This window comes from Elephas maximus, chromosome 8, assembly GCF_024166365.1.
Source record: "Elephas maximus indicus isolate mEleMax1 chromosome 8, mEleMax1 primary haplotype, whole genome shotgun sequence".
Lineage (NCBI taxonomy): Eukaryota > Metazoa > Chordata > Mammalia > Proboscidea > Elephantidae > Elephas > Elephas maximus.
Window position 1 is genome coordinate 14,909,987 of NC_064826.1, and position 12,942 is coordinate 14,922,928.

Consider the following 12,942-nt stretch of genomic DNA (forward strand, 5'->3'; position numbering starts at 1 on the left):
ACCAAAAAGGTTGGCAGTTCAAATCCGCCAGCAGCTCTTTGGAAACCGTATGGGGGCAATTCTACTTTGTTCTATAGGGTCACTAGGAGTCAGAAATGACTCAACGGCAACGGGCTTGGGTTTTGATTTTCCCTTCCTGGGTGGTGCAGATGGTTTGCACTCGGCTACTAGCCTAAAAGTTTGGGGGTCGAACCCTCCCAGCAGTGCTGTGGAAGAAAGACCTGGTGATCTGCTTCCTTAAAAAGTATAGTAAAACAAAACAAAACAAAACAAAAAAACTATGGAACGGTTCTACTCAGTAACACGTGGGTTCACCATGAGTTGGAATCAAGTTGATGCCAATGAGTTTGGATGTTTTAGGAGGTTTCTCTTCCTAATGTTAAATAAAATATTCAGCCGATTTTTTTTTTTTCCACTTGAGAACTGTTTTTGCTGAATTGACTGAATTTTTTTTTTTTTAAGTGAGATTCTGGGTGATGTTATAGTTACTATATTTAAAATAAAGGATACATCATTAATAAATTAGGAAACTACCCACATGTCTATGATTTTGAAATCCTCAAACAGCAATTCTATTTGTGTGGTAGACTTGAGTGCAGACAAAAGATTTAACTCGTTTCCTTATTTAAGCAAGCGTCAAGGTCAGTGTATCAGGAAAACTTTGCCGTAAGAATGCAGCAAATTATAATGATTGAACTGAAAGATGGATAAAATTCAAATACATATACTCAGTGATATCTCAGTTTGTGCTAAAGGCCTACCGAAACATTAATGTGACTGTAATGATAATCTCTAACATTTGTTGAGCATACGCTGTGCCAGTACTGTGTCAATTTCTAACTTAATCTTTACAACTCTTTGAGGTAAATGTAATTATCCCCATCTTTATAGATAAAGACATAGAAGCAAGAGATGTTTAAGCAATTTTCACAGGGTCATCCGACTAAAAAGGAACCCTGATGACAGAACAGTTAAGTGCTCAGCTACTAACCAAAAGATTGGTGGTTTGAAACCACCCAGTGGTTTCGATAGGGAAAGGCCTGGCGATCTGCTCCCGTAAAGATCGCAGCCTGGAAAAGCCTGTGGGGCAGTTCTACTCTGTTACATGGTGTTACTATGAGTCAAAATCAACTTGATGGCATCTAACAACAACCATCTAAGTGTCAGGGCTAGGATTCAAACCCAGGTCTATCAGACTACATCACTCACATGTCTAACTACCACACCATCCTGCCTTTCCTAGGTAACTGAGAGTAACCCATTTTAAATGGCACATATAGGGATTGTAAAGAAAAATTCACTGCTATTTTAGTCTGTAAGCATAGTGACATGCCATATTTCTTGCAAACTGAGAAGGAAATTACAGATAAGCATGTGAGGTCTTTACCAGTCTAGTTTCTCAATGTTTGGGCACCAAAAGTTTAGGTGTAGTCTCGAACTTGTGTCACTATGGGTAGATCCTGGGCTCCTGGTGCTCCACTATTCACTATGAAGTGGTATATTTTTAGGACCAAAGGAATTATTGTTGCTGTTATTGTGTGCCATCGAGTAGATTCCAACTCATAGTCACCCCATACGACAGAGTAGAATTGCCCCATAGGGTATCCCAGGCTGTTATCTTCAGGTGGATGGAGATTGGTCAAAGTACACCATCTTTACCATGAATTGACAGGGGTACAAAGAATGTCTACCCAGAGTCAGTGGAAGCTGGACAATGAATAAGGAAGGCTGAAGAAGAATCAACACCTTTGAATTGTGGTGGTGGCGAAGAATATTGAATACACCATGGACTGCCAGGAGAATGAACAAATCTGTCTTAGAAGTACAACCAGAATGGTCCTTAGAAGCAAGGATGGCGAGACTGTGTCTTACATCCTTTGGATACGTTGTCAGGAGGAATCAGTCCCTGGAGAAGGACATCATGCTTAGTAAAGTACAGTGTCAGCGGAAAAGAGGAAGACCCTCGAAGAGGTGGATTGACACAGTGGCTGCAACAATGGACTCAAGCATAACAACGATTGTAAGGATGGTGGAGGACTGGGCAGTGTTTCACTCTGTTGTACATAGGGTCGCTATGAGTCAGAACCGACTTGATGGGACCTAACAACAACAACAACTTAGAGTGAGTGTGTGAGAGAGGAGAGAGGGAGGATGTGAGTGTGTGTTTTTATTCTTCACATGGCTGAGCACAAATAAATAATTAATGACCCCTTAGGTGGAAAATGGAGCCCTGGTGGTGCAGTGGTTAAGAGTTCAGCTCCTAACCAAAAGGTCGGCAGTTTGAATCCACCAGCTGCTCCTTGGAAACCCTGTGGGACAGTTCTGTTCTGTCCTATAGGGTCGCTATGAGTCAGAATGGACTTGATGGCAACAGGTTTGTTTTTTAAACAATATTAAATAGATATGAAAACCTTACAGCTATATTTTAAAATCCCTTTCAAGCCAATAACTTGGAAAAAAAACCTAATTTAAAAGTAAAAATTTTTGTTAACAATCTTAACTTTTTCCCCTACCGGAGCAATCGATTTTCTGAGAGAGTTGAAGGGAAGTTTTGAGTACAATTAGCCTAAATCATTAAAAAAAAAAAAAAAAAAATTAAATTTTATTGATTTAAAAAAAATTTTTTTTTTTAATGACTTAGGCAGTTTTAAAGGATTATTTTGTTTAACTTCCTAAGGGAAGATAATTTTCTGATTACCAGATCATAAAAAATTCCATTTGAAATTTTTTTTTTTATTTTAAAACTTCAATGTCCTGATGCTAAGCATTTTGAATAAAGCGTGTGTGTATGGTGTGTGCAGTGTATGTGTGATTGTGTGTGGTGCATGTGTGTGTTATAATTGTTGACTGACTGCATTATTAAATTATGTAAAAAAAACATTCAGCCATTGAGTCCTGGGAGGGGACTACATAGGCCCAGTGGATTTTAAAAACTTGCTTGTTTTTCCAGCGTAGTAAAAATATTTACTTTCAAATGTCTAATTATCAGGCTATTTTAGAGGCCCATAAACACGGATGAATGATGACAACAGCCAGAGTGCTTTCATTGCCTGTATTTCTGTCCGTGAGCCTCTGAATCTGATAACCCGACTCTACAATGGAGGCCTTTCTTCTGGTCAGAAAGAAGAGCTCGCGTTGGGTGTGTCACACATGTGCTGGGAACGCCATGAGTTCACGTCTTGAAAAGTCAGAGAGCTGTTGGCTGTGAAAGCAGGCCCATCACCGGGCAAGGCGCATCTGCTGTAGATTTCTTCATGGGCAGAGCGTCACTGCAGGTTTCTCAGGCGATACACCAAAGCTCAAAAGCCTTTTGGCGAAATTGAAAGGAATAACTTGATTTGGTGTTAAATCTTCCAGCTGAGGCAACACAAGCCTTCCTCAGACCTTCTTACCAATGTCTCCCACTCAAAAGTCCTCACTCAGCAGAAGCTTCCTGCTCTTCACCTTGTCCAGGGTTCCTCTGTCTTCTGAGAAGTACAGAAAATACCACCGTGTTCTTATTTTGTTTGGTTTTACCGTAAGTATAAAATGTGTCTTCGATTCTTTGTGCTGTGGAGAATCTAATCAGATAATGATCATAATTAATAAAGATGTTTATTTTATGTTCACTACATCGTTAGCATGGGCTCAAGCATAACAATGATTGTGAAGATGGAGCAGGACTGGGCAGTGTTTCGTTCTGTTGTACATAGGGTCACTATGAGTCAGAACACACTTGATGGCGCCTAACAACAACAGATCATTAGCACTGTGTTAATACTTTCATGTATTATCCTTGTTTACGCCCACAAAAAACCCTATGAGGTGTGGAAGAAGTAAAGGAGGTAGATAGTACTGTTTCTCCCATTTTACAGATGAGGAAACAGAAGGTTAGAAAGATTGAATAATTTGAAATGTCACATAGCTAGTAAGTGGCAGAGCAGGGATTTGACACCACAGCTACTTAATGCCATAGCCCGTGCACTTAACTGCTGACATACACTGCCTCCCACCGTTAGCGTCTGCTGACATTTCTTCATTTTTATAGAGCATATGTGTTCTATTCCACCACCTGTCTGCCAGTTTGTCGTACTGTGGTGGTCTGCGTGTTGCTACGAGGCTGGAAGCTATGACATCAGTATTTCAAATACCAGCGGGGTCACCCATGGAGGACAGGTTTCAGTGGGGCTTCCAGACTAAGACAGACTAGGAAGAAAGGCCTGGTGACCTACTTCCAAAAATTAGCCAATGAAAACCCTTCGGATCACAACAGAATACCGTTAGCATAGTGCTGGAAGATGAGCTCCCTGGGTTGGAAGGCACTCGAAACACACTGTGGCCGCTACAGTGGGCTGGAGCAGACCAACGATTGTGAAGATGGTGCAGGACTGGGCAGTGTCTTGTTCTGTTGTACATGGGGTTGTCACGAGTCGGAGAGAGCAACAACATATCCTATTTAGACATAGCTATTTCTGATGCTGTGATTCATCCTCCTTGGGCAGATACACAAAAAAGGCCAAAGCTTCTGCACTTATTGAATAGAAAGAGAACTGGGTTTTGACTCTTTGGGAAATGTATCCTCTTCCCCTCCCAGGAGTACGTATTCCCTGATGACACAAAAGCATGTGTGTACTTAGTGCCAAGTAGACGGTGTGGAGGGGAGGAGAGATGGTCACAAGTGGACCACGTGTTGATAAAGAAGCTGGTGCTGCGGGGTACAGACAGCAAGGTGCACTGACAACCACGGAGAAAAAGGCAGAGACGGATGGAGACAGAAAGACCAACACGAAAATCTATGAATTTTTTATCCTAAAATTCCCATCAGATAGGTGGAAAAGAATAAATAGCAAAACTAACTAATTTATTGATTTGTTCAAATAGGTCATCGACTCAAACGTATAATAGTTTACTTTAAACCAACGAAAAACAAAAAACCCAAACCCATTGCCTTCGAGTCAATTCCGACTCATAGCAACCCTACAGGATGGAGTAGAATTGCCCCATAGGGTTTCCAAGGAGCAGCTGGTGGATTCAAACTGCTGACCTTTTGGTTGGCAGCTGAACTCTTACCACTGTGCCATAGTGTCTTTTTACTTAGAAACAATGCATTTAGGATTTTCTCTGATTACCTGCTCATTTCATCCTGCCTATTGAGATTTTTTTTTTCTTCCCCTTTTGGCCACGATTGCTTTAAAGTTATTAATTCACATAGGACCTGGGCTTCAGGGTTAGAGGGACAATGTCTGTACTGCTCACTGCTGATCCCCAGGGTTTGGCACAGGACCCTCTATTTTGGAAGTAATTGATAAATGTTTTTTTGAGGCCTGAATACATTACCTTCTTTTTACCAAATCTATAGACCTCATCTTAAGGACTCAGAGTGGGAAAGCCAAGTCCAAGGTGAACAGCATAAGGGCTGCACAGGCTCAGGGGCAGGAGGAAGCAGCCTGTTTTCAATAAGGTTCCTAGGCAAGGGAAATCTAGATGATTTGAAATGGACTGGACTACAACCCCCAGTGGGAGAAAGATGTGGAAGTCTGCTTATGTAAAGATTACAGCCTTAGAAACCCTATGGGGCAGCTCTACTTTGTCCTATTGAGTTGTTGGAAACCGTGGTGGTGTAGTGGTTAAGAGCTGTAGCTGCTAACCAAAAGGTTGGTGGTTTAAATCCACCAGGCACTCCTTGGAAACTCTGGGGCAATTCTACTCTCCTATAGGGTCACTGAGTTAGAATTGACTCGATGGCAGTGGGTTTGGTTTTTTTGATATAGAGTCACTATGAGTCAGAATCGACTCCACAGCATTGGGAACAACCACCAGAATGAGGTTTGTATACAAGGGGGCAGCCATGATGTGGGGAGTGTGTGTCAGTCCCAAGTACGAAAGAGCCAGCCCAGTAAAAATTGTGCAGTTAACTTTTGGAATAACCTTTTACAAGATCTATTTCTGAGGAACAAAATGCATTTAAGAAGTGGCTTATTTTAATTTGTGGTTATAACATCTGGTGAGAGTATAAGCTTTAAATTATCTACCATTGCAAAGTAAGACTGCACCTGCTAATCAAGCGCAATGACAATGAAAATAACATGGCGTTTTCTTCTGGAAAACATTTGGGGTAAGGGGTAGAAAGTTAATGGACTTTCTCTTCTTTTCTGTGGGGCTCCTTCTCCCCACTGCACACAACAGCACAGCATACACAGGGCACAGTCGTCTTCAGTAAGTACCGTTTTTATAAAAAAGCCCTGGTGGTGCAGTGGTTAAGCACTTGGTCGCTAACCAAAAGGTTGGCAGTTCAAACCCATCAGCTGCTCCATGGGAGAAAGATGTGGCACTCTACTTCCGTAAAGATTACAGCCTTGGAAACCCTGTGGGGCAGTTCTACTCCGTCCTGTAGGGTGACTATGAGCCCGAATCAATTCAATGGCAACAGGTTTAGTTTTTACTTTATGGTTGAGGATGTAAAAATGAAGTTTCTTGATCATCACTTAGTTTTGTATAGTCTTATTAGTAGTAAGCACTCTCTTCCCAATTTCCAAAACAGAGCTTGGAGCAAAGTAACCAAAAACCAAACCAGTTGCTGTTGAGTTTATTCTGATTCACAGCAACCCCATGTGTTTCAGAGTGGAACTGCACCCCATAGGATTTCCACTGGCTGTGGCCTTAGAGAAGTAGGTCTCTGGGCCTTTCTTCTGAGGCACCCCTGGGTAGATTCGAACTGCCAACATTTTGGTTAGTAACCAAGTACTTGACCATTCCCACCACCCAGGGACTCCTGGAGCAAAGGAGATGCTCAATAAAAATTCACTGGGCGAGTGAATGAAGAAATCTGCAGCCTTGGAGCAGCTCCGTTTTTGCTAATGTACTCCACTTTCACTCCAAATCTGGATTGAGTTATTTCCTCTAGTTTTCTAAATCCAAAGGAAAGTTAGGCCTTCTCCAGTCTGGTCCCAGGCATGCTATGTAGGACCAGAGGATTCTTCTTCCCAAAATGAAAAGTTGCCTTACGTTTTATCTGACTTTAAATAAAGTAATATGTGATCATTGTAAAAAAAAGAAAAACTTCAATAATCCTAAAAGCAAAATGAAAGTAAAAATTGCCACCAATCCCCCAGAGAAAACACCCACTCCTGTTGCAGAGGAGGAAGCCAAGGTCCAGAGCTAAAGGAAGAGGGACTTGCCCAGGGTCTCACATGCCCTTTATTGTCAGATCAAAACTGTGGGTGTAGACAGCCCGGGACCATCTGTTTCCTGCACACGCCCTGCACTTTCCCATCAAAGCTGGCTGGACCAGAAAGCCTGACCTCACTATTCCCATAAACCATCAAGTTCTATAACGGCCTGGAGGGTGAACATGGACTCAACAAATCCCAGAAAAACAGAGCTAGAAGGTTCACCTTGAAATATGAAAGGTAATCTTAGTGCAAATACAAGGAGGAGCTTCTTTCAAAAACTAACAAACAAAAAAAAGAAAGCAGATGGAATACACTATCTCGGAAGACACGATAGTGACAGAAATGTAAGTCAAACACGGTGAGGGTGAATTTGTGTATGACACATTTAGTTCAGTTATTAAGGGTAGCTAACTCAGTTATTAAGGGTCGCTATGAGTCAGAATCTACTCGATGGCCATGGGTTTTTTTTTTTTTTTTTAACTGAGCTGTCTCAGTTTATGTCCCTTTACAGGCTGACATGAAAGGAAGACAAATCCTTCCACAAAAGACAGAAAACTGGAAGGAATGGACCATGTAACTGTGGGAAATTCTTGGGCAAAGTCCTGGTTCTGAAGAACCTGGCTTATTCACTCTAATTACACCGCGTTTGTTCTCGTCTGCCTTTCGCACTGACTCCCTGACTGCCTTCTCACATAGAAAGCTTGGAGCTTGGAGCTAGGAAGCTGAAGGCACTGATCTAGCCCAATGCCCAATATTCATGTCCTCCTTCCTGGTCCCTCCAGCCCTAACTCTGCTCCTCCACTTGGACCTGACCTGTGTTCTAATCCTGCTACACTTCCTAGTCTACTGTTAGGTACTTAAAGGCGGAAACCACGTCTACTTATTTCTCACCACTACTTTCCCCATGTCTAGCATAGATGCCGGAGCCTGGCTGGTATTTAATAAACACTTCTTGGAAGAAGCTGCTTTCTAGACTGTCAGAGAACTTGGGGCCAAATAACACATCATTGGAAAAATTGAGAGGTATGGTCCAGCTGGCCTGGGCACTACCTATAAGGCTTCCATGTCCACAAAGCATTGGTGCCCTATATTCTCCCTGGGTCTCCCCATTTTGTCTCCTTTGATGGCTTCTAGTCCATCTTTATGGCTCCTCCCTCTCTCTACACTTGCCTTCTTGAGAATGTCACTTGCTACCATCCATCTTCAGTGTTTGTCCTACCACCTCCATACTGAGTGGGCCCTGATTTACTTTTCTGATAACAGTTTCTCTCCCTTTCTGAACAATGATGGAGACTGTCTATCTCCAAATGCCTGCAGGAAATCTCCATTTGGATGTGGTTTGCACAGGAAATTCAATACTCCTCCTTCCTCCCACTTCCAAAAATGGGACCTTCCCAGCCTCCCCATGGGGGACAATGTAAAGTCCTTCCATCCAGCTCCTTAGACTCACATTCTTTGGAATTGTCTGGGAGTTTTCCTTCTCCCAAAAGGCTTGCTAGTTCTCCCTCCACAATGATTCCCCTATTTGATCTTTCTTCATCTCTGTATTTGTCTCCCTGATTCTGCCCTCATTACCATATGCTCAAGACTATCCCAGGCCTGATACCCCGCACTCTAGTCCACTAGAGGATGACGACTTTTCCAAACATGTGTGCATCACACACAATGCCCCTGCTAAGTCTTGGTCCAACGCCTTTATGTGAAATGGAAACACCCAAGGTGTGCAAGCCCAGCTCAGCCTTCCTTCAACACTCAGCTGGCTTCTTGCCATGGCTTCCTGTTTCCACCTCTGGCCTTTTGCTGCTGTTATCCCTCACCTGGATGGCCCCCTTTCACTCTTCATCACCATCTTTACGTCCTTCACGGCTCTTCACCTCCAAGAAGCTTTTCTTGACTTGTCTCATCACAAAATCACGACTGCCTGTCTTTCTCTTGGAATTACTGCTTAGTTCGGCTATATTGCTAAATCGTTTCTCACTTGTTTAGCTAATGACAATGCTGATAGTAATAATAACAGGTACCACTTATGGAAAGTCTACTAGGTTCCAGAACTTGGGCTGGGCCATTTACGAAGTTCTTCATTAATTTTCACAACAACCACACAGCTTGTGTGGTTATTCTATTTTACAAATATGAAAACTCTGGCTTAAATAGAAGTCACTCGCTCATGGCCACGCAGCTCATAAGTAGCAGAACTGGGATTTTAACCTACAGAGCCAAGGTGCCTCTCATTGTGCTGAGTGTGTGTGCCTGTGTGTTTAACTATTCCATGAGGAAAGCCTACTTGGCCAAGTTAATCAAGGGTAGCCATTTTACCTTCTTTTACATTCTCCATACAAATAAGTGGAGCATAAGGCCCAACATACTTTTTGTTATAGATACAGGTTTCCAGTGTTCTCCTTCAGGATGGGGGCTGGGGAGACAGTGGTGGTGCAGTGGTGGAATTCTTGCCTTCCAAGAAGCAGACACAGGTTCGATTCCCAGCCAGTGCCCCTCAAGCACAGCCACCACCTGTTCGTCAGTGGAGGCTTGTGTGTTGCTATGATGCTGAACAGGCTCCAGTGGAGCTTCCAGACTAGGGCAGACTAGGAAGAAAGGCTTGGCCATCTACTGTTAAAAACCAGCCTATGAAAACCTTATGGATCACATCGGTCTGATCCACAACCGATCATGGGGGTGGAACACGGCTGGGCAGCGTGTGGTTTTGTTTCGCCAGGAATTGGGGCCTATTCAACAGCAGCTAGCAACAACAACACTTCAGGATCCCTAAGGGGTCCCCTTACCTCCACCTTTTCGTCTGTGCATTGGGATTACTGAGAGGAAAAATTGATTTGATCTTAAGATGTCTTTCCACAATTTTTTCTTCCTGTAAGTGCCTAATCTGCTTTCGAAAAAGAAGATCTCATTTAAGCCTTATTAAATGCCACTGACCTTTGCCCTGAGGCCTGAATATTCTAAATATGCACTTATGTGCGATCGTTCATACACTTCCCCAAGCTGCCCCCAAAGTCACCGCCATGTGGGGCCGCACACACCATCTTCCAACCTGACTCAGGACCCTATAGTCACATATTCTGCTGGCTATTAACCCTGAATATGTCAATTCCTGGGTTGCCTGCTTTTCTAATAAGGATACAAATTTGTCCTGAGAACCAGCTGGGGGCCATTGCCTGTATTTTTGCAGACTGAAAATTCCCATTACTTAAATGGCTTCAATATCCAACATTTGGCATTTTCCTGTCATTTCAATATGAGGAGTACTTTTCTAACTTTTATGAACACACTACCTTTGTCATTTAAAAATTCCAATATGAACGATTAAATGTAACTATTCGATTCTTCTCCAATCTCTCTTTTTTTCTGAGCCTTCGTCTTAACGTTTGTTTTCTTTTTTAGGCAGAATTCAGAGTCTTTGGAGTTAGGAAAATTTTCCCTAAGTACTTTTGCAAACAGTTGAGTGTACAGGACAGAAGCATTTGGTTCTTCGGAGCGTTAGTCTTTGAGGCCTGGAACCGACGTTCCGTAGTAACAGAATACAAGTATCTGTCAACCCAGGTTCTTACCTTTCTGCTTCCAGGCGCATCTCTTCCCGCTTTTGCCTCCTAAGTTCTCTGCGACGTTCAAAGTCATCCATGGTGTGGTTTCAGGTTTAGGGAGGCCAGGAAGTGTCTGGACCTAAAGGGGGAGGGAGACTCCAGATCAGAGATGAGGTAGTGGGCTCTCCCCCATGTTAATCGCTTTAGCTCCACACATTTTCACCCCCCTTTCCTGTTTTTCTTTACCAATTATAAACAACACCTTCGAAGACTGATAAAGTAGCCATTGATCAATGTCTCGCTCCCAAGCTAAGTTCTTTCTGTGTTAAATTCAGTCTCACTCATGAAGCTATTACAGACAAATAAGTAAGATCCCAGGATTGCAGTTAAAAAAAAAAAATAAAGACTTCAGAAGAGAGGTTTTGAGACCCAAAATATGAATGGAGTCACTGAGAGCTGTAGGATTTGGTTATTCGTAACTTGCAGAACCACAGACAAAAGTTAGGAAAAAGTGAAGAAAGAAAGAGGAAAAAGTGAAGAAAGAAAGAGGAAAAGAGAACAAGAGTGGGGGGAAAAATGGCGAGAAAAGAAGTACGCAGGAACTCAGAGAAAAGTAAAGGACAGAAATAAAATAATATGAAAATCCCAGGAGAATTTGCATATCCTAAAACAGTATCAGCATTAGGATGAGAATAAAGACCGCAGCCATCATATCCCAATAGCATTTGCAAAAACAGTCAAATTCTGAGCAAGCTGTTTTCCCAAGCTCAAAAATCCCGGCTCTTTCTTTCTACAAATCTAATCCATCCATTTTACCCTTTCCTACCTCGTCCGTGGTGGTTTTAATCCCAGAAAGATCTTTCCAGCTCTTCAAATGAGGAGTCCTCCTCCCCTGCGTTTCTGTGCCATGGAGGCAAATCTTCCAGAATTCCCCTGCAGCCCCCAAGCCCCAAATGACTCCCAGGGAAGGGGCAGCCGGCTCCTTCTGCCCTGGCTTTGTTTACAGAGCTGTCAGTGGTTAGTTAAACTCGGCCTGGAATCTGGCATTTAAGGCCTGCTCCAAGATTGCTTCCTGCGTGGAGCGGGAACCCTTCACTTCCTCTGCAATCCTAGACTTTCTGCTGCACTCAGTCACAAAAAAAAAAAAAAAAAGAAAAAAATTTCCAGTCCTTTCTGTGCACAGAAGACGGGCCATTTGCCCGCTGTAAAAAAAATTTTTTTAAATTATAAGGAACTGTATAAAACCCAGAACCGTCACCTGATGGCATCGTTTTCGGCAGGAGCAGAAAAGCAAAACTTAGATTTTGAAGCCAAAGTCAGAAACCTTCTCGAATAAATGGTCAAATGCCTGTTTTTCAAGATACCTACCCCCCCGCCCACTGCTTAAGAAAAACCCACAAAAACAAAAATAAAGCCTAAGCCCCCAAAGAGCCAAAGTATACTTTTCTTGAATTTTCTCCTCTTTCTTATCCCCCAGGGTATTATTGGTACTGCTTTTAAATCTTTAGAAATTCCATCTTAGTGCATGTTTATTTGGGGTTTTTTAACATTAATGTGTTTTTCTATCTTTGTCTTATCAATCGTCCTTCCCAAGACTTTGCTGGTTATGAAGGAAAGAAGCAGTTTTCCTTTTCATGACTTCATCAACCATGGGGACATTTCTCTATATTTTCCAGCCTGATCTCTCCATCATTACCAGAATGAGAAGAGTGGTTTGAGGGTCCCCCCGGGAGGCTGTCTGAGGGTCTGTCGACCCGGGTGGGCTCCTGTTGTGACCACAGTGGGCATGTGATTCGCTGCTGCAGATGTGTGTGGGGACAGCTGTGTGGGCAGTGGGGCCAGAGCTCAGTTCCCCCAGCGCTGGCTGGAATGAGGGAACGGACTCTTCTCTTTCCTTTCATCAATAACATCTTTGGCTGCAATGTAAACCCCTTCTCAGATAACCACAGCAACAGCAAACAGAAATGGGAGAAAGAGGTCTGTCTACAAGCACACCGTTTTACTCTTCTTAATTGATCCAAGCGGCTTGGGGGAGAGGCCTGTCAGCCTCTGGTCCTGACCGCTACCTCATCAAAGTGAAATGGTCATTCTGGCTGCTGGTCAGCAGGGGGGTCACTTTCCTCAGCCTGTATCTCCGGCTGTGATGGGGGCTCAGGAACAGTGGAGTAAATACCCGCAAGCAGGCAGGAGATGCTTTCGACGCTCAGAGCCTGGGCTCGTGTCAAATGCTCAAACGAGAAGTGAAACTGACCACC

General features: G+C 43.1%; 1 protein-coding gene across 8 annotated transcripts in view; it reads right to left on the minus strand.

Moving 5' to 3' along the window:
• Positions 1–12,942, minus strand: part of CALD1 (caldesmon 1) — a 261,525-nt gene that overhangs the window by 109,856 nt on the left and 138,727 nt on the right. For 7 of the 8 annotated variants that reach the window (XM_049893355.1, XM_049893354.1, XM_049893357.1 and 4 more), the window contains one exon: positions 10,715–10,826. In XM_049893355.1, coding sequence (XP_049749312.1) covers positions 10,715–10,785 — 71 coding nt within the window. In that variant the 5' untranslated portion in view covers positions 10,786–10,826. Of the gene's footprint in view, positions 1–10,714; positions 10,827–11,513; positions 11,793–12,942 lie in introns of those variants that run through there. The other variant, XM_049893356.1, reaches the window with a different exon arrangement.